Source organism: Lindgomyces ingoldianus (genome assembly GCF_010093535.1).
Source record: "Lindgomyces ingoldianus strain ATCC 200398 unplaced genomic scaffold BDR25scaffold_35, whole genome shotgun sequence".
Lineage (NCBI taxonomy): Eukaryota > Fungi > Ascomycota > Dothideomycetes > Pleosporales > Lindgomycetaceae > Lindgomyces > Lindgomyces ingoldianus.
This window is the reverse complement of record NW_022985196.1, coordinates 668,982-692,343: the sequence shown is the minus strand read 5'-3', so window position 1 is coordinate 692,343 and position 23,362 is coordinate 668,982. Positions and strand designations below refer to the sequence as shown.

At 47.0% G+C, this 23,362-nt stretch overlaps 9 protein-coding genes across 9 annotated transcripts; 4 read left to right on the top strand and 5 right to left on the bottom strand.

The window, feature by feature from the left end:
- Window positions 1-807: 807 nt before the first annotated feature.
- On the bottom strand, window positions 808-2,932 carry BDR25DRAFT_345756 (putative choline dehydrogenase; the record flags this gene model as incomplete). Its single annotated transcript, XM_033694080.1, has 3 exons — window positions 2,478-2,932; window positions 1,696-2,277; window positions 808-1,660 (listed from the first exon to the last, which is right to left on the bottom strand). The coding sequence occupies exons 1-3, from the start codon at window positions 2,885-2,887 to the stop codon at window positions 808-810; spliced, it is 1,845 nt and encodes a 614-aa protein (XP_033543025.1). The 5' UTR covers window positions 2,888-2,932.
- Window positions 2,933-3,500: 568 nt separating this feature from the next.
- On the top strand, window positions 3,501-5,387 carry BDR25DRAFT_269356 (uncharacterized protein). Its single transcript, XM_033687158.1, has 6 exons — window positions 3,501-3,983; window positions 4,043-4,115; window positions 4,189-4,367; window positions 4,432-4,565; window positions 4,615-5,308; window positions 5,364-5,387. Exons 1-5 carry the CDS (start codon window positions 3,904-3,906, stop codon window positions 5,217-5,219), a joined length of 1,071 nt encoding a protein of 356 aa, XP_033543024.1. The 5' UTR covers window positions 3,501-3,903; the 3' UTR covers window positions 5,220-5,308; window positions 5,364-5,387.
- A 741-nt stretch (window positions 5,388-6,128) lies between these two features.
- On the top strand, window positions 6,129-7,874 carry BDR25DRAFT_359959 (uncharacterized protein; the record flags this gene model as incomplete). Its single annotated transcript, XM_033696175.1, has 12 exons — window positions 6,129-6,161; window positions 6,253-6,318; window positions 6,370-6,402; window positions 6,436-6,502; window positions 6,582-6,854; window positions 7,004-7,073; window positions 7,149-7,208; window positions 7,276-7,397; window positions 7,441-7,474; window positions 7,532-7,601; window positions 7,677-7,739; window positions 7,785-7,874. 12 exons carry the CDS (start codon window positions 6,129-6,131, stop codon window positions 7,872-7,874), a joined length of 981 nt encoding a protein of 326 aa, XP_033543023.1.
- An 830-nt stretch (window positions 7,875-8,704) lies between these two features.
- BDR25DRAFT_294303 (alpha/beta-hydrolase) lies at window positions 8,705-10,626 on the bottom strand. The gene is made up of 4 exons (XM_033688770.1): window positions 9,946-10,626; window positions 9,468-9,890; window positions 9,266-9,389; window positions 8,705-9,207 (listed from the first exon to the last, which is right to left on the bottom strand). The coding sequence occupies exons 1-4, from the start codon at window positions 10,518-10,520 to the stop codon at window positions 8,830-8,832; spliced, it is 1,500 nt and encodes a 499-aa protein (XP_033543022.1). The 5' UTR covers window positions 10,521-10,626; the 3' UTR covers window positions 8,705-8,829.
- A 588-nt stretch (window positions 10,627-11,214) lies between these two features.
- BDR25DRAFT_345754 (uncharacterized protein) lies at window positions 11,215-12,315 on the bottom strand. The gene is made up of 3 exons (XM_033694079.1): window positions 12,016-12,315; window positions 11,505-11,945; window positions 11,215-11,455 (listed from the first exon to the last, which is right to left on the bottom strand). The coding sequence occupies exons 1-2, from the start codon at window positions 12,024-12,026 to the stop codon at window positions 11,573-11,575; spliced, it is 384 nt and encodes a 127-aa protein (XP_033543021.1). The 5' UTR covers window positions 12,027-12,315; the 3' UTR covers window positions 11,215-11,455; window positions 11,505-11,572.
- Window positions 12,316-12,775: 460 nt separating this feature from the next.
- Window positions 12,776-14,475, top strand: BDR25DRAFT_395950 (uncharacterized protein; the record flags this gene model as incomplete). The annotated part of the gene is made up of 11 exons (XM_033698405.1): window positions 12,776-13,018; window positions 13,047-13,439; window positions 13,488-13,514; window positions 13,540-13,644; window positions 13,691-13,733; window positions 13,794-13,823; window positions 13,866-14,067; window positions 14,136-14,192; window positions 14,248-14,293; window positions 14,337-14,395; window positions 14,436-14,475. 11 exons carry the CDS (start codon window positions 12,776-12,778, stop codon window positions 14,473-14,475), a joined length of 1,245 nt encoding a protein of 414 aa, XP_033543020.1.
- A 1,424-nt stretch (window positions 14,476-15,899) lies between these two features.
- Window positions 15,900-16,361, top strand: BDR25DRAFT_194397 (uncharacterized protein; the record flags this gene model as incomplete). Its single annotated transcript, XM_033684311.1, has 1 exon — window positions 15,900-16,361. A coding segment is annotated over one exon (462 nt), but the record flags the coding sequence as incomplete, so codon positions are not given.
- Window positions 16,362-18,824: 2,463 nt separating this feature from the next.
- BDR25DRAFT_306336 (uncharacterized protein) lies at window positions 18,825-19,841 on the bottom strand. The gene is made up of 4 exons (XM_033690604.1): window positions 19,604-19,841; window positions 19,240-19,542; window positions 18,980-19,150; window positions 18,825-18,905 (listed from the first exon to the last, which is right to left on the bottom strand). Exons 1-4 carry the CDS (start codon window positions 19,722-19,724, stop codon window positions 18,844-18,846), a joined length of 657 nt encoding a protein of 218 aa, XP_033543018.1. The 5' UTR covers window positions 19,725-19,841; the 3' UTR covers window positions 18,825-18,843.
- Window positions 19,842-22,284: 2,443 nt separating this feature from the next.
- Window positions 22,285-23,356, bottom strand: BDR25DRAFT_80037 (uncharacterized protein). The gene is made up of 4 exons (XM_033699072.1): window positions 23,274-23,356; window positions 23,068-23,223; window positions 22,510-23,019; window positions 22,285-22,462 (listed from the first exon to the last, which is right to left on the bottom strand). The coding sequence occupies exons 1-4, from the start codon at window positions 23,298-23,300 to the stop codon at window positions 22,316-22,318; spliced, it is 840 nt and encodes a 279-aa protein (XP_033543017.1). The 5' UTR covers window positions 23,301-23,356; the 3' UTR covers window positions 22,285-22,315.
- Window positions 23,357-23,362: the final 6 nt, after the last annotated feature.

Below are 23,362 nucleotides of genomic sequence, written 5' to 3'. Positions count from 1 at the left end.
GTTGGTGAAATCCCCGTGCGGAATCTTGCAAGACCAATTGCTGAAACTATGTGTGTCAAAACATAGGAGATGAGAAGAGCATACACATTTACAGCTCCATGTGCCTGTGCTGTTCAGACAGTACTTTAATCGTATGTAACTGAGACTTCAAAGACGCATCACTATATGGTGAGGGTGGGTGACTGTATATCCACGAGGGCTGTTGCGCTGAAGTGGGAAAACTTTCCTAATTTGTTTTCATCATGAATAGAACGAAAGAAGCTGGAGTCTCCTTGACATTTAGCGTGGTCGATACCGCAATCAAAAATCTCCAGTATTTTGACTGAGTATGGATCGAGCAGAGAATATATCGCCTCGGAAACGTCGCTCGAGAGCACAACGAACCATTTGCTCAGTCTTGAAGGTGGGTACAAGGCAAGCTTTGTCATCTTGGGAGAGCTTAATCACTGCCAGTAGTTGTTGCAGACAGCACCCTTTCCGTGGAACGTCAAAATGCCGACACATTTTGAAATCTATCTGGCCACCGGAGGTGGCGTCTGGTTAGGACACTATTTTAGGGCTTTTATACTCTAGGTTTTCAAGGTGGTGTATTCTTTCAACTCAAATGCAAATCAGGTTGGACTAGGGATAGAGGGCGGAAAACACGGAAGATTCTGAATTTAGCCACTGAGCTTGTGGATCGAAGTTAAATGGATGAGTTTTTATCGATTGAACTAGTCATCTTGGGGTTACCCACAAGGTAAATAGCGCGGAGGAAAATTGTGCCTACCCCCTAAGTGAACATGACAAGGAAATCGAAGCCAAACCTCACGATCCCCAATCGTTGAGTATCATCTCCGCAGCTTTCTCTCCAATCGCATAAACTGTTGCCTGTGGATGACTACAAATATGCAAGGGCATCACACTGGCATCCGCAACTCTCAATCTTTTCACGCCATAGACCCTTAATCTTGCATCCACGACTCCGGCTTTAATGCCTTCATGTCCGCCCATCGCGCAGGTGCCGATGGGATGCCAGTCTGTAATGCAAGAGGAGCGAATCCAAGAAGTAAAATCTTCTTTGTATTCGGACGGAGAAGGAAAAAATGACTCGGGAGGGTACACACGCTTTTGTATGATGCTAGATAATGGCGAAGTGCGACAGATCTTGTCAGCAAAGCGTTGACAGTAAGACATAATGGAGAAGTCCAATTCACCACCGGGGCCTTCGAAATACTTTGGATCGATAGCTGGTTTGTCATTTATGGAGGATGAAGTGATGTGTATACTTCCTTTAGACAGGGGAAGTTGAAGCATCATAAGCATCGTCCCATAAACCCTCCCCGGCTCGGACTTGAAATATGGGGACCAGTTGCCCAAGTCGAAAAGATATTCTATCTGTCCGCGTTTCGAGTTTGTGAACTGTTTTGATAAGATTTTATCACGTGAAGTTTCTGCTGTGGGAAGGTTGCTAAGAATCCATCTGAGTTTCGGGGAGGGAATAACCTGCGAGAGTGAGGCGTAGCCGAGGGCGCAGGGAAGCATAGCATAGACCCCAGATTGGGAGGTTTTGTAGGCTTCTTGGGCGGCGGCTGCGAGAACGGAATCTGCGCGGAGTTCGTCGGGCCCAATAAGATCGGATGGGAGCTCGTAGATTGCTGCCGTCACTGATAACTGGTTACTTTATCTGTAACGAGGAAGGGAAACCTAGGGTACTTTCTCATATGCTCTTGTAGATTTTCCCCAACATTTGAGTTCGCTACTTTCACAGAAATGCCTGCTGCCTCCAAGATTTCTGGATTTCCGATGCCGGAGAGTTCAAGGACTTGGGGCGACTGCACGCTGCCGGCACAAAGAATGACTTCACGTGCGGCCCTCACGACGAACTCTTGACCACCACAAGCATATGCAACGCCAGTTGCCACCCACTCATCATCTCTACCTTCCAATAACACTCTGTGAACGGTTGCGTCTGGAAGCACATGGAGATTACTTCGCCCAAGATTCGGTAGATAATATGCGGTTGCGGAAGACGCCCTAGTCCGCGTATCCGGATCCACAGACGTCAGTGTCGTAAATGCGCCTAGATTCGACCCTGAAAAGTGGCTTTTGTTCGTCTCCAATCCAAGATTGTTCAGCGTAGCGTGCCAGTGTTGATGTGGGGCAGAGAAATCTTTGGAGTAAATGCTACTGATTGGCCCATCTGTGCCGTGAAACTCGGTGTTGAAGTGTGATTGGTGTTGAGATTGATGTTTGGGGCTTGATTGGTGGAGTGTTTCTGTTCTTTTGAAGAAGGGCCTATGAATAGGTCAGCTCCAGATTCCCATGTCCTTTTCGACTGCAATCTCTTCTTCCTGATCAGATATTAGTTCAATAGAAGAGGTGAGCCAGGTACATAAAAGCAGGGTGAGTTCTAAGGCAGTGATGAAGATATTTAGCTCTTGCGTAGGTGTAGAATGTCCTCTCGCAAGGAGGGATGCCCCACGAAACTCACTCACAACATGCCGTCCCACCCCCATCCTTCATTCCCGAGCTCTTCCCATGCATCATAGTCTTCCCTGTTTCCTCTCGTCCAGGTCATGAAATTCAGAGCGCTCGTCCCGCCAAGAACTCTCCCGCGCGGCCAAAGCAGCCTCCTCCCATTGAGGCCTGGTTGCGGGACAGTTTCGAACCGCCAGTCGTACTGACCACCCAGGGATTCTCCAAATCGACCAGGCACATTGATGAGCGGGTCGTCAAGAGATTTCGGCCCCGCTTCCAGCACCCCAACCGTGATGGAAGATCCCCTGGCTTCAGAAAGACGGGCCGCAACGACGAGACCGGCAGTGCCCCCACCCACGATTAAATAATCAAAGCGCGTGGTAGAGAATGTGGAGGGGGTGATGGAGGGGTCTTTTAAGGTGGTCATTGCGTTATTGGATCAGCAGCTTTCGTCAGGAGATGGAAGTCGGTCGGGATGTGTTGAATTAAAGGAGGAAATTTGAGACGAGATGGCTTGGTGGCGGTGGAGATTTATCATTGAATTCTTGGCAGCATCCAGCCCATGCATCAAGAGGGGGCTAAGTCCGGCCGGCTGGTTACGGTTTCTCGGATAATATTTTTTCTGTGAAGGCATCGGGAGAGGGCATTCGTTGATGTTGGCCTTCTTTCTTCACGGTGGACTGATTCTCGCACAACTACTGCACGAGAGTCATTCCAGAGCGATTTCTTCAGAATCACTTGCTCTATCCTCAGACTCCATGAGAGTGTGGCGTGCCAGGGTTTGAAGCGCAATCCATGGATCAAAGCATGGAATGGCCCCCCACGCCCAAATGATCCCCGAGATCATCTGTCCAAGATCGCTTCGTCCCGTCGCTGAGGATCAGGAACGCGTCTCCAAGCCTGGTGGTGAAGATCCATGACATCCAATCACGATGGATGTTGTTGTTTTTGTTATGTCTTGCCGAGTTTGCCGACAAGGGACGGCACTCTGTCTTCACACCTCGGCTCACTCAACCACCGTATCATCCCTGTGAGTCCTACTTTCATCAGCCATCGCGACCTCTCGCCAGCATCTTCATCTCTCACGCACGCCGGTGTCTACGCAAACATCTTGCTCAGCGGAGTCCCTTCCCAGCCTTTGTAGGATGACTTCAGCCACCATGTGTTATCGTCACCCTGCTCCAGGATGGCAACGACACACAATGCTTTTTTTGCAGGCTCGCAAAGAACATTCAATAGAAGCAACAAGCAACGGTCTTTGTATGATTTTCGACTTCGCCTTAGGTCTCCTGTCCTGGCTATGATTACATCCGCGACAAAGGGATACACAGGGAGTCTTAAACCTCCCGACAGGATCCTTCCTTGCTCTGTCTGTCCTCACGTCTCCCTATTTTATGATATCTGTCACCTTCGTCAGTCATTACAGTTATATTCTCTTAAGTCATGTCCACCTCATTCTCCGTTATTACCGTTGAATCATCGACACTGTATGTAATTGGCACATGTTTAATCCTCTTACGAATGTAAGCTGCCCATGTGACGTCCACGCTCAACCCTCATAAACGATATTGACGAATAGAAGCATTTCTCGACGACTTACGCTGGGTTCATTCTCGAACCTTCAATTAGATGACTGGCTAATGATTTTTATTTTGGTGAGTCATGGAACCTATCACACATAGATAGGCGAAATGTGGTAAATCACGTGACACTTACCACTCTAAATAGGTCCCCTTTACCGGAACCATTGTGTGTGCGAACGAAGTTGCGCGCCATGAGAGTCTACTAGGTTCTGATAAGCCTGACGTAGTATGGGGTCTGAAAATGAGATTCGCTCTGGAAGAGTTTCAAATTACGAGCTCTTGGCTTGTCAAAGCATGTCTCCTAATTCTGTACAGGAGGATATTGTATGTCTTACTGGGTTCGACCAACTGAATTTGACCTTTTGGAGAGACACTAACTTCTTGGTAGCCCTGGCGGGAAAGAGCGTCGATACCTCGATTGGACATCCGCTTACTGTCTGCTCACATACCTCATCATCCAAATATTACAACCGCTACTTTGCAGCCCTGTCCAGGGCTACTGGAACATGTCACCGACTACCTGTATGGTTGTGCTTTCCACTCCCTAGACTTACCAATTAACGTAATGCAGCACAATGCTCTACATATCATGCTCACTCTATCATTACCCTCTTCTTTGACACCACGACTATCCTAACTGTCCTCATATTTCCGATACCGATGATTCCAACACCGCGGAAGCTGCTTCTTGCAATACTTTTGGCCTTTGGGGCCGTTGTTCTTATTACAGCGATACTGGGACGATACTATGTAATAATTCACTCGTCAAACCCGATGCACCTACTTTGGTACGGGGCTGAGGCCACGGGTATCATCTGCTTCGCAAATCTCCCCTTCCTAAACTCTCTTATCACGTCAACGACATCACCTTCCCGCATACGCCATATCAGCAGTAATCTTACCCAAACACCATGGCCACGCTCCTTCAAGCCAACGTCGAGCGGGCAAGCACTACGTTCGAATAGCACCACCACAACACGATCGCTTGCTCGCGTTGAATTTGAGGATGAGTGGAGTAATTGTAGCGTTATACCCTCATCGACACCGCTCACGCCTATCCACACCCTCCGACCTACAGACCCACCACCTGAACTGGGAGATTATTGGCAAAGCCGACAACTCTCGTCAAGGGATGCGGACATCGAGAGAGCTTTGAGACCTTCTCCACAGCCCTAGTATATAACATGCGACCGTTAGGTATGATCATGAATATGGTGTTCTAGGTGGGCAAAAGTAGGCTATAGAGCTCGGAAAGGCGAATCCTAGTAAGATAGAAAGCCGTTCTTAGATCCCTCAGCTGCCTCAAATAACTTCCGCTAGGTCATGCGAATTGCTATTCTCTCTACGAATCTCCTTGCCGCCAGTTATTTTGCATTGTAATATACGATAACCATCCCGAAATGTTTCGTCTCTTACCAAGATTTTGTCTCCTGTACTTAGAGTATTTATGTAGTTGCGGGTCTACTCACGCAATGGAACCCCCAGTCACGCGAATCGTCGTACTTGAGTGCTGCATGATGATTCGTCCTGAATGCGTGGCTGATTCGCTAAAAAAGTCAAAGTAATGGTACTCTCCAGTGGGATGGTTCACCCAACGGGGAGATTGAACACGTTACACAGTCGATTGGGTGAACTTGACCCCAGTCATCGACACATCACTGCAGCGCAATGACGTTGGTGTTGGTTATTTACGTAACTAGAACTAGGCATTATCTCCTTCATGAATTCATTCTGCCTTCAGGATAACATAGGCAACCCATCCTCCAACGATCTAGTTCTAGATGAATTACAGTGTGACTCGAACTGCTTCTCTGAGAATAACCCAGGGTTTCGGCAAGTTCGCCACAAAACCTAACTAATCTGGCGGCACCTTCGGCTACATAAATCCCTTCTACCTCTTCCCGGCTTCCTCCCTAGCATGCACTCGAGACAAATGTGTTACCAAGCCCAACCAGGATCGAGACTCAAAATAGTTGGAGAATTGAATTATGTCTCTTTCTTCCGGCATGAAAATGCTTGTATTACTGTGTAGTTCAAACTGGAATAAATAAAAATCCTAAAGACTAGAGCCATGGCTGTGAGTGAATGGCAAGAAAATTGCAGAATGATCTGAATATAGTTAGATCTCTAGATGCTGGAACACACAAGATGGGATGAAACAAAAAAAATCCCTAGCAACAACCACATGGTATCCCGTTGGGGGCGTTAGATAGAATTGGAATACGTACTTGGTACTTCAGTAGATAGAAAATTACGAGCTGAATATGGCGTAATTGTCACTATTCCCCTTAAATAATATGAATACTTGGAATCGTCTCAGATGCAGTCCAATAACTGGATATTCTCAAAAAACAATGACGTTTCTGGACCCATGCACCGCTGGTTGTATTAGTACATGCTCCACTCAGTTCATTTCAAAACTACGCCAATTCAACTAGTAGAATCCCAATTAGCTCTAGGTCAGGGGATTATTCGCTTACATTAGGTTACGCGCCTTATGTCCGCTCCTGGCATTGCGATGACGCGGCAACTCCTGAGGGAAGCCGCCACATGGAGACAGATCACCCAATTCACTTCCGCTAGGCTCTTTCCACCCCCTCCTCTTCCTCATACTCCTTAACGTAGAGAAACACCACTACGGCACCCTCCTTCCGTCTCTCTACACACAAGGACACCCCTTCCTCCCACAAAAACAGTTCAACATGGAAGCTAATGTCTCCCTCCGCTTAGTACTAAATCATGCCACCATTAACCTAAATGTCCTCCTTGGAAGGAAACCACAACACACAACTATGAAAACCAGCAGGACGGGTTGAAACCTCCCTTGGGCCCAAAAAACGCATTGAGCTCTGCTGCATGATTGTCTAGTGCTGATTGGAAGGAAAGACTAGTCTAGCTCCTTTTGCGACTAAAATATTACACTCTTAAGTCTCGATATCCGTGATGAAACGGCACTACAGTAATCAGTATTATACGCAGCAAGTCGGGCCGGGGCCGTCCTATCCTCCTTGGGACTAAACGACAGAAAACGTCTTCTCCGCTCCTCTAGTGAAGTTTAGAACGAAGCTCTTCAAATGTTAGAGCTCTTGCATGTTCACTCTATAGACTGCATATAGGGCTTAGCAGGGATGAAGTTAAGATGAATAAAGTCGTCCAAAGTTTATAGTCATGGCACTAAATTATCTCCACTGCGCTATCATGGTAATAAAATTTCACGACTTCTGTCTCACAGCAATGAACTATCGCGACTACGCTCCCATGTGGTAAATTATTTCGACACCATAGTCATGACAAAAGGACCCAACAATCAGACCCAGCATGATCAGCGCGCTATTGCCGGGCTATATAAAATAAGTGCTCAATGCTAGGTAGCTGATTCTGGGGTCGAATCATATAGTGTTGGAATATATGAACACTTTTGGGTTTCACTAGTGGTAGGATATGAAAAAGGAGTAGGAACATATGCTGGGATACTGGATGTTATGGAGTACGCCTCAGAGCAAAGTTGAAGTGTCATTGAGACTCGAAATTCTGAATTTAAATATTTATGATCGAAGCGTAGAAAAAAAAAGAGCGGGGCGAAAGTAATAGAGCTAGATATCCTACACAATAATGTGATATTCCTGACTGAAGGCGAGCCAAAGCTACTATGGTCTTCAGCTAAACGGCGACGGAAATTGCCCCTGTTCGGTATCAGTGATGTTTTGCATAGAATAGGAGGCTGTAATGCGCCGCTAATAGGAGATTCTGAATTTGGAGGGATTGTCAACCACGTACGCCCGCTTCGCTAGTGCACATTCCTTCCTTTGTCCCCTGGTTGCTAATGCATAGACACTCCACCTTCTGTCTAAGACCACCTATAACAATATAATCTGCTACCAACTAGGATTTAAATAAGAATAAACGGATTGTTCTCCATAGCACCGACGGCGGAGTAAAATTACCAACCTTCACCATAATGACCTCTAGCTTCCTCCGTTAGACCAAAACAAGCAAACCGGAGTACAGTCCCTCCGGCATTTTTCAGTAATAAAACAGGGAATGAAATGAGGACAGTCAAGGATGTCAATGAATTTTTGCACTCATTGTGATGTGTTGTTGGAATCTGGGGACAACTCGAGCAGCGTGGCCAATATGACTCAGCTCGACGACTGAGTTCTTCTGCAATTGTAGCCCCTCAATCGTTGCCGAGGAGAGGAGATTGACATGATCATATTGATGGGGATCCAAAAATATGTGATGAGGATGATAAATTAAGTGAGTCCTCACGTCTTCTCCCATACAAGGTAATACAAAAGTCTCTGCTTGTTGTACAATAGGAACTCGTTAACAGTAATGTGAAAAATCCCTCCTAATGCATTAAAACATATTGTCCCCACAGTAGGATTATGGCTCCAAAAAGTCTATCTCAATCGTAATATGACTCAACTTTTCAGCTTCATCAATCGTAAGTTACGACTCACAAAGTTACTACTTTTGTACGGTTCACGTGGTAACGTCTTGTGAAGTTCTATCGTAGTCCGTGCTGTTGGTCACGTTGGACCCGGGAAGGATTTGAAAAGGGTGATTTACCGCCCAGATGTTTAGTTACTGACAGGCTTGAGTAGATTCTAGGGAGATCGTTTAGAAAAAGAATACCATCCAATAATTCAGTGTCCGTGGTGGTGAGGCGCCTAAGCGAAGTGCTGCAGCTACCTAAATATACTTGAAGAGGCATTAATCCATCAGGCATCCTAGCCTATCTAATATTACAATCTATAACCATACCCTTGGTAGCCATCACTAGCTATTCAGTATCACAATAAGCCCTAACAATATCCACTAACGTCGCCCTCGTGCTCCTCTTATCAAAAACCTGGGCATGATCCAACTCAGAAAACCACAACACGTCTAATTTGTCTCCTTTCCAATGCCCCTCTTTCCAGGTTCCTTTTTCGGGGCTCGCACTCCCGTTGCTGGCAAGATACGCTCTCACAGCTTCGGTGTTCACGATCAGATCCTTGCCCCCCAACACCACAGTCACACGATGATTTTGAATATCTTCCTTCCACAATATATTCTCACTCCAGAAGAAGCGCCGAAAGAGGGTGTGCGAGACGCCCATATCTTTGGATGCGAAGTAATGCAGCTGGTACTCATTGGCGCGGTTTGGTTTACGGCACGTCTAATTTGGGATGGAGGTAAGTGGGGACGTATCTCGAAGGGGGGTGGAAAGGTCTTACAAAGTTGTATGCTACATCTGGGAGATGTAGTAAGAAAGTCACCGGGTCAATAAATACGAGTGAATCTATCCTCTGCGCGATTTTTGGCGTGTTCAGGAGATGAGTAGCGATTACACTTCCATAGCTGAACGTAAGATTAGGACTGGTACTAGAATATTTCCTGGAGATGATGCAGTGAGAATATGTGGAAGGGGAGACTCACGAATGCGACACCAGCACAAACTTTTCCCACCCATGCGCCTTTAATATGCAATCGATCTCCTGGCACATCTCTTCCTTCTTCAGCGCTTCATCCGTGATCCTAAAGCTCACTGACATGATTTCCACGGCGATGATGCCCAAGTCTCCATCTGTGTCATCTTCTGAATTCAGTTCGGCTAATAGATTTACGTATGGATAAAGTCCAATGCCGATACCATGTATGAACAGGACGGGAAGTCTGGTTTTGGAGGTGTGTGGACGGTGCCAGTAGGCAATTGTTTTCGCAGGAGAGCGGTGAGAGCTGAGAAGTCCAAGGGGCCGGAATGGGAAAACAGAGAGAAACCGATGGAGAGAAGTAGGGTAGAAGTTGAAGGAATGGTAGAGCATGTATGCAGATGCCAGGGTGTCGACGACGAACACACACTATGTGAGGAAGTCAGGCTGGCTGTGTATTTCGTTCCTTGGAATGGCAAAATCATGCACAATTCTTCCCGCAAGAGCTTACCAAGTACCATGTTAAACTCCGATGTAACATATCAACCTTGTTAAGAGTAAGCCTGAAGCACTCTGCCTTCCCCCTCCCAGGTTCCAATTTCCTCCCTAATAGTTCCTCCATTCTTCTAACATACTCCTCCAGCTCTTCATTTTCTTCAATGTCAGGCTCCCCAGTATTCAAATAGGCCCAACGAAAGAAATCTTTGAGGTTCTCCCGTTTGATCTCCGATGCAGGGGCATCCACGAACCATTTAGTGAGGAAACGCTCCGGGTCCGGAGTATTCTCGAGACAACGCTGGAAGAGCGCACGGCGCTCATCGCGGCTGATAGTCGTTGGATGTGTCGCGGATCTCTGCAGGTAGATCTTGCGAGGGTGGTACACGAGAAAGTAAAACGCTGTCTCGAGGGCGGCCGCAACCTGCAAGCTCAGAGGGACATGGAACGGGGGAGTGTAGACGAGAGATATTAAACAGCAGAAAACACTAAGGGGAGCGATCCAGTGCAGGAAAAATATGCAGGACCGAATGAAAACGTAGTCGAAGATGGAAGTTCCTATCATTGCTTTGTTGTTGGACAAAATGGGGGATTTTTTTTCAATATGGCCAAACCAGAAGACGGATTTTTCCACTTTACATGGTGGTTTGATCTTTCTGAGTGAAGACGCGTATGTGCGCATACATATCTTTCTCTGTCCCAACAAGCCACGGTTTCATGATACAGAAGGCAGCTGTAGCATGTGCTCACGGACCCATTCTTCTCCCAACAAAATCTAGGCTCCAATCGTGTGAGATTCCGTCCGATCGTCCTCTGACCCACTTTCTCTTGTAGCAGGCTTATTCTGTGCTAATCGATGCTACCCAGGTGGACGAACGCCGCAACTTCCTGAGTGTGAACGTTCCTGGGTGTGAAAGTGCTAGGTAAGGGCTGGACTGGTGAACTATTTAATTTTTCACCAACAAAACGGTCGTGGATAATTTTTGCGTCAAGTGAGTGCATCATCTGCCCCACTGTTGGCATGTGTGTACCGAGGTGCACTCCCAATTGCACATGGCCTATGCGTCACTTCCCACATGCAAACCTCTCTGTACCTAGGTCTTCGAGCGTCATTTCAAGGTTTAAAAGGTTTCTCTTCAAAGTTCGGATCGTGCTTAGTAACTGGTTCGCAGTGCTCGTAAGTATTCCCGTCGACGAAAATTTGAGGATCACAAATATACATGCACCAGCCACAATTAGGTGGGTTCTCTCAGAGCCGTGAAAATCCTGATGTAGGTAATATTGCTATTTACTTGTCCGAGTATTAGTTTTCTGTGAGGACAGAGGTTTCTCTGTAGATCTCGCATGCGACAAATACTTTGCGAGATTCCCGGGGTCCCCATTAACTACCAAAACAACTGTAAACGCTCCAAAAGTAACCCAGGGTGAGTAGGAAGGCGAGGGCGGCCAGGGCGGTGAAGAAAGCGTGGGTCATGTCTCAAAAGCCATGTTCATGTTGTACTGTAAGAATGAATTACTATTTCGTTCCGACGACAGATGCTCAACTCACATCTTACAATAAACCAATCGTGACATCTCCCTTGACTCGGGCGTAAATTTCGACCTATAAACAACACACTACATCAGCCCTATCGTCACATCACCCTTCACCCGAGCGTATATCTCTACCTCGACTTCCAGATCCAACTCGATCTTGATCTTCAAACTACTGTCCTTCTCCCCCACTTTCGCTGGTCGATCTGCAATGCGAGACTGGTGGACCGGCACCATCCTACGACCTCCGCTCCTCCTTGGCATGACAACAGGTTCGGGCGGGATGGCTCCGAATGCCTGTTCATCGTCATCGTCATCGTAATCGTTAAATTGTGGTGGGGGTGCTTTTTGGAGCTGGTTCTGGCCAAGCTTCTTCGGCTTCTTGCGCTCGGCTGCTGGACTAGAAGAACTTTCAGATGATGTGTTTCCCTGGGCTGGGTAATCGGTAACGGGAGTTCTGGAAAAGGAGTGTTACTCGGAATGAAAGGCTAGAGCTAGGATAGTAGGACGCGCAAGTTGGGACTTACTCTGACGCCATCGATATCGCAGAATCTGTTCTCTTTAATGTCGTTGGGAGCAACGTTTTAAGTGATGTTTGATGGACCGATGAATTGTTGAATAATTATAGGGTGAATTGATAGTAACAAAGGCCTTTCTTATAGAAAACTTGGGAGCTGAAATCCATGGCGTCATTGCGGAACTGTATGGTCAGCACCTGAACATCTTACACTCAAATTCACACGGAACTAAAGCAACTGTTGAAGATCCGGTTTATTTGGCCAGGTGGCGGGGTTGCGCGGGCAGTGCATCTCACCGCAATGCGCCCGTCGCGTCCAGAAACAGGGTCAAGCCCAAGAGATGAACGATGGGAGGATCAAAGCAGGTTTAAATTGAGGGAGTAGGCGCTGCACTCCGTTTGCCTCTGGGAAATCTACTGTGATCAGAACCTTATCATTCCTAGTGGCTTTCTGGAACCAATGAAAACTGGGAGTCCTTCCAGTGACGCGTTTCAATGTCAGTAATGAGCGCTCCAGAGTGCATGTCGGTTCGGCTGTCCTTAACAGGTCGCGCTCTCTTTTCGTGATAATCGACGTCATTCCGAATTTCCAGTGATGAACCAAATTTCGTAAGCATTTGCGGAGCCGCGAAAATTTTAGACTTTCTGAGATCGCTTTACAGGTTGTCCTCCAACTCAAAAATTACCAAAACTCCCTCGTTGCGGATTAATCCACAAGGAATCGGTTATTACGCCTTCGTCCAAGCATTTCCACTCGTCAATTAGAGATCATGGTGTTGGGCATTCTTACTGCGATTGCCGCGTGTCCCGCAATTATAGGTACGACTGAAGCAGTGCGCCAAGGCCAAAAGCAGAATGCAAAAGAAAAGCATCGGGGCTTGAAGACAAATCTTATCGTGAACTGTTCTCGATTCTCGGAGGACGGGAGGGAAGTTGATGGATGCGAAATAGTTCTAAGCAGCAATAAGGTGCGATGGCCCCCGAATGTCTCAACGAGGATCAACCCATTTTGGGTCACGACGAATGATAACGATTCCGCAGTTGTACCTCGCCATGTCAACAGAGGAATATCCAGACGGCTGCCCCGAGGATCACCCTTTCGCAGGTTATTTTCTCCCGTTTCCAGACAAGAATTGGGGTAGGCTTGGAGAGGGCTTTGTCTCCACCATCTCAGACGACCCTCCACAGCTAAATTGGATATACGTCGATCAAGATACCCATGAGGTCAAGCATGGGAATCGTGAGGAATCTGAACCGCATCTTGTGGGCCCTTGGGATGTCACCAAGATGGATAGGAGGGTCACCTTCGAGGGCTGGGAAGGATTTATGGCAGTCAAATATGGGCCTGGGGAGTGGGCACTTTATTTTGATAGAGATGACAATGGGCTAGAAGGCATACTTGCTCCGGAGATGGTAAGGGAGGAGGTTGTGTTGGTTAGGAGAGAGAGGAAACAGGGAAAGCCCAATGACGATGAGTGACAGGGGGTATTCCTTTCCCAACAAAACCTGGTGATCACGTGACTTTCTGAACTAGCCGACGCCTTTACTCAAGCTGTCGTCTCACTGCGTCCCCTTCCATATAAAGGGTGAAAGGTTGGCTGCGATGCCTTCATACCTTGCAAGGTTTGCTCCCGAACTTGTAGGCGTCTAAGCCAACATATTATTTGATCTGATCGCAGCACAAGTTTCTTGCCGTTATCCTAGCTCCAACTAACATTTCTCTCACTAGTATTACATAACTAAGAGTACAATTTACTGCAACTTACCACAGACTTCCACGGTTGTTAGTTCGTTTAATGTTAACTCTTACTGCTTTTGGTATCATCAAAACTTAACGAAACCGTTAGATCGCTCCTTAAGTGAACTTTTGTTTGTCTTTACTTGTCGGAATATCTTCCAACGTGGCATGCTCTGCATGCAATGGTATTAGAAGCGAAGTCGAAGCGAAATCGAGAAGCGATCATGCAGGCCTGTTGTGCACTGTGAGCCCTCTTAGGAAACTAACTCGGCATATGGCATATGACAACACTTGTGATAGAGGGCTTCTACCACCTAGGTATTTGTAAGGGGTTTCACCCTAATCTATGAATTATAAGTCGTGTTACTTTGTTTCCCTCCTAATTCTCTCAGCCCTGAGCGCCTCCGCCGTCAAGCGTCCCGCGTCTTTCTACGCCTCACGGTCAATTTGTTTTCTGTGTTGTGGTTGAGTGTCTTTGGATATTATGTCGGATCGTTTGGGCAGAATAGCAGTGAAGAGTAGAGCCTCTTGCTCAAACCAATCTAGTTGGGTTGGGTTGGTTAATGGGATTCACACATAACTAATGATTCCAGATGTACATTTTGAACGATACGGTGATTCATAATTCTGAGGTTTTGGTTGGTGAGCAGACGTACTGCAGTTTTAATAGTTGTGAAGTCATTCATCACTAGTATGCGAATCCAGGATCTTGGACTGAAAAGAAATTTTTAATGCGCGCATAAAGAACACTAATAATATCATCGCTTCTGAAATTGAAAGGGCTCAACCATTGAAAGGGCTCAACCATTGAAGCACAATGCGTACCTTAACTTACCAAGCTTCAAATCGGCACTCTGCTATGAAAAGAACCGCTAGCCAATCGGTATCTGGAGACTTTCACTTGTGGCTGCTTATTGTGGCTACTGTAGTCGACCTGCTGATTGGCCTAGAAACCAAGGCGACTGCACTGCCATAGCCCAGGTTTCAGCCTTGCAGCACATTTGAGCTGAACCTCGGTGTTGCTGAAGCAGAAAATTGAAACCTTGAACGATGGCCGTAGATGATTTCTAGCTCCATAACCGAAAATACTTATGCTCAATCGACCCAAACATGGTGGATTCACTCCCTGTACGCCATCAATCTATTAAGAAGCCTGAGTGACCCTTACACTACCTCAAACAAGCACAACACAACCCGTCCCTGAGAGGTAAGCGAAGGTCACTGGTCTGCTCTCTCGTTCTTGAGCACGACAACTTGGCCTTCGGCCTACGACAATGGACTTCCTGTCCCCAATTCAGGCCTCTGACAACAGAGGTACAGACATGCTTAGCCACGAAAGTAATGAATCAGGTACTGCACATGAACATGGTTCGACAGGCCCTCTCTCGACATATGCTTTTGCAGACCAGGGGAGTCTGGTCTCCGCAGCTCCACAGTCACTTCAATATTCTGTTCCTGGCGGAACTGAGAATTGGCGGCATGATCCAATGGATGAGATGGTGAGTAGACATTCTCAACTCAACATTGTTCGAACCTTCGTCAGCGGAAACGGTCCGACGAACGTTGTCTTCTTTGCGAGACCTATAACCTAGGTTTTCCGTATAAACCTAGACCTATGCACGAATTGTTTCTGATTTGACTAGGCTAATAATACCATCTATGACTCGGCATATCATAGTAGCACATCTGCGTCGCAGACTGTCTCACGGAATTTCCACCCCGGAGAACTGTGGTTACATAGTATTCCGCCTTTATTCTATTCAAAGTCAAAACCTTTCGGGCAAGTCTCAAGCGAGTTATCTAGTTCACACGGATCTTCCCTGGAGAGAAAAAGACTGGATACAGAACCGAGGACACATGGTTTCCATGGCCATTATTCTTTCCCGCACAATGCTATGCTTCAGTCGAATCCTGAGCTCTCACAGTTTAGACCCTCTTATAAGGGCGAAGGATTGACCAATGGACAGGAGAAGTTCATCAAAAATTGGGTCAGATTAAATCAAAATCCCTTGGTCACTGATGAACAGGTAAATGCACTGTCCACCCTTGTCAAAGCCCCTTCGCATTTGGTCAGCAACTACATAATCGGGTCCGCTATAACCTCTGGGAAGGCCACCAAAGGATATACCTATCAGAAGGATCGCATTTCATCCTCGTATTCGGTTGCAGAAGCAAACAAACATCTTCCCCGAGACCAGCTAGATTTGGTAGAGAAGTACATCCAAGTCTGTAAAAGGCGTCGAGCTCAAAGTGATGGACGGCGAGTCGTCACAGTTGGCCCATTTAAGTGTACCTTCGGTTGCGGAAGAAGTACAAAGTACTCGTTTGATTGGAGGCGTCATGAAGAACTGCATGAACCACAAGAGCTTTGGCTATGCTACTTATGCTTGGAGGGCAAGGAACCGAATCCGTTCTTAATCGGTCGCAGAGACAAGTTTATTAAACATGCCAAAGACTACCACAAGAGTCTGGAGCATGAATTGGTCCTTGAGAGATCAAAACTCGACTTTCGACCAAACATTCAACTCCAATGCCCGTTTTGTTCTAAGTGCTTCAAGTCGTGGGACAAAAGGTGCCGACACATCCTCTCGCATTATGAAGATGAATCCAATAGTAGCTGTTGGATCAAACAACATGTGGGCGGATCCAGCAGCGCTGAAAAGCACACCGAAGGCTCGGCAAGTGATGACGATGATGACTCGGACAACAGGTCGCTGGGGAATTACTCTTCAGATGACAATATCCCTAATTCGGTAGGGTCCTGGCAGGCTTTTGAAGGAAATTCCAAAACAGGAAATATTGTCAAGGCGTCTCCAGAGACTACTCAAGCCTCAATAGATCCCAGCGACACGATACCGAAGGTTCCATCAGTAGTGAAGGCTGAGGTGTCGGATATTCCTCTAACCCGACCAGTGTCATCACCAAATCTTCCAGGACATGTAGACATGGATGGAATACTTGGCTCGGTAGCATCGAGACTTGTTTCAACGATGGTTGGGGACCTGTTGGAGCGTGCCATTCCAATGGTCACTGGCGCTTGGACCTCGTTAGGATCTCCCAACTCGAGTGTACACTCAAACCAACAGTCATCATCTTCATCTGCTCCACTACTCACTACAGGCTCCCTTAGTCAGTCTGGGTCGAGGAAAAGAACACGAGATGACGATAGAGACCCTGGCGATGATGGGGAAAACGACTCTCAGGATGATGATGACGATGAACGGCGGCGAAAGAAGAGAGGGAAAGGCCCCCTAGACCGGGGGCCACACCTGGGTCTGCGCTGTCCTTTTTACATAAGAGATCCAGAAAGGTACGCGCAAATCCAAGCCTGTAGTAGTGGCAAGGGTTTCGCCAATATGTCCCGACTGAGGTATTGTGCCTGTATGGAGGTAATAGGACATCAATGACCTTGATTAGGACACACCTGAAACGTGACCACACTCAGCCACTTCGATGTGAGCGATGCTGGATGGATATGAAGTCGAGGAAGGATTTAAAACTACACACCCGAAGCGCAACATCATGCGAGCTACGCGATGAGCCACCAGATGACCGCCTAACACCAGAGCACTGGGAGCGTATAACTGCCAAAGATGTCATTTGCAGGCAGACTAACATTGAAGAGAAGTGGACACTGCTTTTCAAGGCTATTTTTCCGGGATATAGGAAGGTTCCGCCTCCATGTAAGTCTTTCTGTCTTCAATCAACACTTTTCATTAACGTGACAGAAAAGTTGACAAAATGGTCATGTTAAGCCGGATCGAAGAGGTTCTTAGCGAAGTCCTAGAAGAAGAGTTACAGAAGGAACTATCCCACTTTATTCCAAGCATCCTTGATGGCATTAAAGATCGAATCAGTCTTATTGTAGAAGCTTGCAAAGCACGTCTACAACAACCGCGCACTGACACGCCTGAAAACCACAAGACTCAATCGACTGGAAGCGGCTCTAGTGCGGGCGGAGATCCTAACGCATCCCTAACATCTCTAGTAGTTAGTGAAAAAGACACCCCGAACACAGAAACATCGACACCTCATCTTCAGGATCCTGGACATTGCATAATTTCATTGTCCTTGGAACAAAATGTCCCCAATGATGTTACAGCCCAGCTTTGTGATACTTCAGTTGGGTGGAACTCGCCGCTAGAGGAGGATCTACTCGCATTTGACAACGCTCAACTCGGCGCCAACGCCAGCAACATGTATGAAAGTACCCTTTCTAGCTTGCCAACAGCTAGGGATCAACTTCGGAGAATCGAGGCTGTGCCGTTGTCTCATACACGGTCAAGCAATCGGAAAGAAGATAAGGAAGGGGATGAAATGATGGATGAACGCTGGATGACGGAGAACTTGCAGGATATTTGGGAATGGAACACAGTGGACTTGACCGCAGAGACTGGGCCTAATATAAAAAGATTAAATGCTCTTGATTCGGGCTAAGAGTTGGAGTTCTTCACTAGCGAGCATCTTGTGTAATCAATTGGAAGTAGCGGACGACCTTTTAATTACTTTTCAATATAGACGGCTTTAATTACGGAGTTGCAGGAGCTGGACTTGGCACTTCAGGTGCAAGTGACTCCAAAAGCGGTGACAGAAAACCTCCAAAAAAGGAGTCAGAAGTCCCCAAACATAGAGGTACTACAGTAAACAAGACCACTCTGTTTCCGGGTAAGTAACGGAAGAACTTGTTGTTATCTATGGGTATTCGGTAGCAAGCGTAACGCGTACACAATGGAGATTTCTTTTCAAGGCCGACATTTCTAACAATAAGATTCTGCAGTACTTTATCACTTCCGTAGGGCTGAGCCACCACCAAACCTAAGGGCCTCTCTCGACTCAACTTCAACGTATCTCTTAGCCCGAATGAAAAGTCCTGAAGCCAGATTTGCTGAAATAAAGCATAACGACTTCAGATCGAGCCATAATTATAACTATCATTCCCCTTTCACCCACAAATCAACTAACCAGCTGGACACGCGAATGTGGTATTGAAATAAGCTTTTAATTGTAGCGTTGCCGTAGCAGCTTTCTAATTTGAAAGAAGATCATACACAGAAGATATATTCGTATTCCGTCCCTCCCAACCAAACTCTTCCTTCCTCCCTAATCCTTGCAAGCCAAGCTCAGAAGTGTGAAAATGCCGCCTCCGACACCGTGCACAGCACCTAGAACTCCGTGTAAGTATACGAGCGCAATATTTTCGAGGCTGTGAAGAGGAAGAGAATGGCTGATGACTTACCAGCAACCGCACCCAAGCTAGTCAAGAGCGTTGTGCAGAAGCCTCCCTCGTCAAGCGTAATATGCATGTCGGCACCGATGAATGGAGGAGCAGCGTTTGTCGCATCAGGAGCTTGGTAGTTGATTCCCCAGTACTGCGGGACAACACATTCCGTTACCGTGAATGGTTTTGCTGGGAAAGCACAGTATTAGTAAAATTTCTCTACCAACTGTGTCCTAAACTCTAGGCTTGGAATAGGGCTTGAAGGAGATCCCACTCACATGGGCAGTAATATGCTGAAAATCCGCAAGTTGGCGTGTTGGTGACATCTTCACATTTGGCAATGGCCTTGACGGCAGCATAGAGACTATCAATGAGACCATTATGGATCCAGGTTGGATATGCACCACTTGGATCGACGGTCAAAGTTTCGTCTGTTACCGAGCCTGTGCCAGACTCGACTAATTGTCCTTTGAATTCAAGAGCACTGGTGTCGCATTGGCCCTGGGTACTGCAAGCTTTGGCGAGAGCGTCGATGATTGTCTCGATGGTAATGGTGCCGAGTTTGACGGTTTCGTCAGAGACTGTTTCTACTGTTAGACTAACCTGTACTAGACTGATATTTCAGGATGGAATATGACGTACAGGTGATTTTGATGTTGCCATTAGGATCGTTGACCTCCTCCCGTTTTGAGAGCGGCATATGGGCTCGGGCAGAAACAGATGCAACAGTAGCTGCGGCAAGTATGATACTTTGGTAACGCATTTTGAATGAGTGCTAATAAGTCGGAATGGAAAGAGTGACTAAAATGAGAGGAAAAAAACTTTGGTGTTAGGAAATAGCTCGGGGGGTATCGCTGAAATGCTAATGCTGCTAGCTTTGTTTGCTTGCTGGATACAAATGCTGAAGGGAACCAAGATCTTTTTATAAGCCCTAATGGGTCTAAAAACTGAAGTTCGTAGTAACATGACGATGGAAACGTGCGACTAATTTGTTTGAAGGAATCGAAGCCTGGTCTCTTGGTCCTAGTTGTTTCATCTTCCTCTCGCGGCTGGAGGCGCAGCCCATCTATCGCCCCAAGATTACCACGAAACGTTTTGTCAAATCTCGTGTGTTCACCTAGGCAAGTCAAGCTCTCCCTTTTGGAATCCTTCTGCTCCGTGAAGAGAGGTTGTCTGCCTCGTTGAGAAATTACGCGAAGCCGCAGCCATCTGCCAAGGGACGCGGGGATTGGGGGCGAAAATAATATTGCCCGATCAACGTTTCGAAATAAGATTATACGAAGTGCACACGAGGCGATGAGATCCTTCCCGATCTGAGGCTGCAATCTCCGCTGTGAAAGAGCCGACTGTATGATGAGCTCTTATGATGTCAGGGCTGAGGAAGTGGCCATAGGAGCTCCTCACAGTACCGCCACCAACCAAAGGAGCAACAAGGCCGTGACTAAGTGTATAGCTTAAGTTAGTACGATGGGTAACGGCCGTACTAATATGATGCCCATTAGTTTTTATGGGCGCTTGCAGGCGCTCTGCCCCAAAGCTAAGTCGCAAACCTCCCGATGCAAGCTCACCCAACTGCATGAACTCCGAGCCGTAACACCAGATGCACCTCAACGACAGCACTACCGCTCATCTTCAGTCCGCAGCAGAGCAACTACCCAAGCTGGAAAACTGTCGTCCAACCCCGAGATCTTGTCGAAAGAATGTAATACGCTTTCAGGGAAATCCTAAGTTGGTGAGGGCTTAGTTTAGAACATATTCGGCCTTCATCAATCATACGATCTGTACCCTACTCGTGAACCGACGGAACCAACACAACTCCACTTGAAACTATGCTTGAACTGTGGGTTCAACACATCTTTTGGACTCCCATTTTCATATCCAACGAAACTCATTCCTAGCCTCAACTAAGGTGTGTGGCAAAAAACTTATCTGAAACCGTAGCTTTTAAATTAGCATTTTCGCGGGAAGATTTCACACGTTGCGCAAGGCTGATTTTGATTCGATTCGGGGCCACTAGGGTAGACATATAAGCTCGCCCGAGGATTAATATGCTTAGTTCCTTTTACCGAACATCTGTAACTACTGCACTACACTACGTTCTAATATAAGACACGAAAGTCAGCGCAGCCTTTCCCAACAGGTACCTGAACGCGAGGCATCTTACTCCGCACAGAGAATAATAATATTTTGGGACGCGTCACAGTAGTCGATCTACATGGAAATTATCGCAAGATTTCCTGTGGTAGTTAGACTCACCGAGAGATCCCAAGACTAACTGTGTCACTCGATATCAGATTCCGGCTTCCGCAGAAACTGCCAAACCGAGATTGTAGGGTTGTAATCACCTCATGTGCAGGCCGCAGGTCACCCAACCATGGCTAGGTTCAAATCAGTTAGCGCGCCCACACAAACGAAGGCGAGCAGCTGAAAATTTGTTTAATTGTTATCCTCCTGAGGTACGCTGCCGCATCAAGGTTGGCAGAGATCTCTGCGGAGTAGGAACATGTTCCCATCGTGTTACAAACATGTTTCACTGACACTGCATTAGAAAGTAGTTGGTACTCGGGGCGCGCTGTGTACTCATGTTGAGGCGTAGCATGGTATTGATGTTGTCTCGTCTGATAATGAGGGCAAGCCTTCGACTAGATATATCAATGAAGTGAAAGATAACAAGATCCCAACGTGTTTCTAACGTGTTTCACTAATACTACCAGAATGGTACTTGAACATACTAGTTGAGCATGATCGTTTGGTGGCAGTAGAGACTGCTGCTGCGCGGGAGCGCGAGAGGCTTGGTGCGAGTGCTGCGCTGCCCATCTTGAACAAGAGGCCGGTCATTTTCCACACTAGTGGCAGATATGGGGGCAAGGTATTAGATTTTTGGAGCGTCTTTTAAATGTGTTGCTTACGTGTTCCAGGTCAACCTCACCGCTATGAGCAGGCTCCTTAAGCTCTAGGGTAAAACGGTGCTGTGCGCTGCCTGCCGTCGTGACTGGGGCTCGCGCGTGAGTAAGTTTATGCTTTTTCTCTTTATTTTTATTTCTTTATTTGCCTCATCCATTTTACTTCTTGAGTTGGGTGAAACTATTGGAACATATTCTTAACATGCTTCTAACGTGTTTCATTCAGATTGCCATTTCGATCGTCCAGTGGGTGATTCTGATAGTTGCGAGAATAGGGACTATTTTGCCTTTAGAGATGAGGAGGACAACGAGGAGGAGGAGCAGGTGGGTGAGGAGGAGCAGGAGGGTGAAGAGCAGGGGGGAGAGGAGGAGGAGAAGTAGGGTGGGGCGTGGGGCGAATGTGTTCAGATCTGATTCTATATTTTCTTGAACGAATAGATGTCTCCTCTGATCACACCTCTGCTCGCTTCTGAAACTGATTCCAACTTTGACAGTGCTCCCCAAATTGACACTGGACAAAGCCCCCCTTCGCGCATTTCTGACAGAGAGTAGATAGACCTTTTGCCCTCAGAATGTGGAGACATTTTTTATAGTTCACCTGTGTGTGATTAGAATGTGCTCTGAACGTGTTTGCGTGCATGTTACCTCGTTCTTTACTTGGCCTCTCTTGGCGTTGCTAGCCAGGTACAGCGGGAGAGGAGGCAGCACATCCTTTGCTGCGTGAGCAGCCCTAGTCCTCTTTGCATTTGCTGTGGTAGATAGTGTCCGCTTTCGCTTTCTCCTAGAAGGCTGAGCAAGAGAATCTCTCTCCAACGTATTTGCAACGCGTTCTAAACCAACGGGCTCCTCAGCCCCCTCGTCCTCATTTCCCTCAACCTCAGTCTCCTCAACCCCAGGTCCCTCAGCTACTGGTTTATCCCTTGGGGGATCTTCCATGTCTACATGCCCTTCGCCATCTGTTTCACCCTCTCTAGCTGAACGTACTGTTAACGTGTTTGGAACGGGTTGCGGTGGGGAGAAGAGTGACCGATAGAACCTAAGCGCGGTTTGTTCAGAGGCATGCGTTGAACGACCAGTCTGCTTAGGGGCTGGTGGATAGTCTTTGTGGAAAGATTTTAGATGGTAGATAACAGCACCTCTATCACTAAACTTCTTCTAAGCAAAGTGGTTAGCAACACGTTTGGAACGTGTTTTAACACATACCCCACACATTGACTGTTTCTCAGTCCTATCCCAAAGAGCCCGGCAAAACAGTTCTCCGTTGTAGACCGTATAGCAGCCCGGATTAGTAGTATCTTCCTGCAACTCTGGAGTGTTGACAGGAAGGGTTTGAAGACCAGCGTACTTCTGGTAAACAGGCTAGAACAATGTTAGGACACGTTAGAAGAAACGTGTTTCAGGGCACTGACATTAAGCATTAATGTCTTGTTCCCCATGACGAGCCTGTTGTGAGGATATAAGGATGTTGTATTAGAAACGTGCTGAGAAAACAATGTGG

Coding starts and splice junctions, on each gene's coding strand:
- BDR25DRAFT_80037 (XM_033699072.1), bottom strand. CDS start 23,300: ATGGGGAACAAGACATTAATGCTTAAT. Junction 23,224..23,273: donor ACAAGACATTAATGCTTAAT/GTCAGTGCCCTG, acceptor ACATTGTTCTAG/CCTGTTTACCAGAAGTACGC. Junction 23,020..23,067: donor AGAAACAGTCAATGTGTGGG/GTATGTGTTAAA, acceptor CACTTTGCTTAG/AAGAAGTTTAGTGATAGAGG.
- BDR25DRAFT_294303 (XM_033688770.1), bottom strand. CDS start 10,520: ATGATAGGAACTTCCATCTTCGACTACGTTTTCATTCGGTCCTGCATA. Junction 9,891..9,945: donor TCTTGCGGGAAGAATTGTGC/ATGATTTTGCCA, acceptor CTTCCTCACATA/GTGTGTGTTCGTCGTCGACA. Junction 9,208..9,265: donor CAGATGTAGCATACAACTTT/GTAAGACCTTTC, acceptor ATCCCAAATTAG/ACGTGCCGTAAACCAAACCG.
- BDR25DRAFT_306336 (XM_033690604.1), bottom strand. CDS start 19,724: ATGCGTTACCAAAGTATCATACTTGCCGCAGCTACTGTTGCATCTGTT. Junction 19,151..19,239: donor TTCAGCATATTACTGCCCAT/GTGAGTGGGATC, acceptor GTGCTTTCCCAG/CAAAACCATTCACGGTAACG. Junction 18,906..18,979: donor TAGCTTGGGTGCGGTTGCTG/GTAAGTCATCAG, acceptor ACGGAGTTCTAG/GTGCTGTGCACGGTGTCGGA.
- BDR25DRAFT_269356 (XM_033687158.1), top strand. CDS start 3,904: ATGTCCACCTCATTCTCCGTTATTACCGTTGAATCATCGACACTGTAT. Junction 4,116..4,188: donor GGCTAATGATTTTTATTTTG/GTGAGTCATGGA, acceptor CACTCTAAATAG/GTCCCCTTTACCGGAACCAT. Junction 4,368..4,431: donor ATTCTGTACAGGAGGATATT/GTATGTCTTACT, acceptor ACTTCTTGGTAG/CCCTGGCGGGAAAGAGCGTC.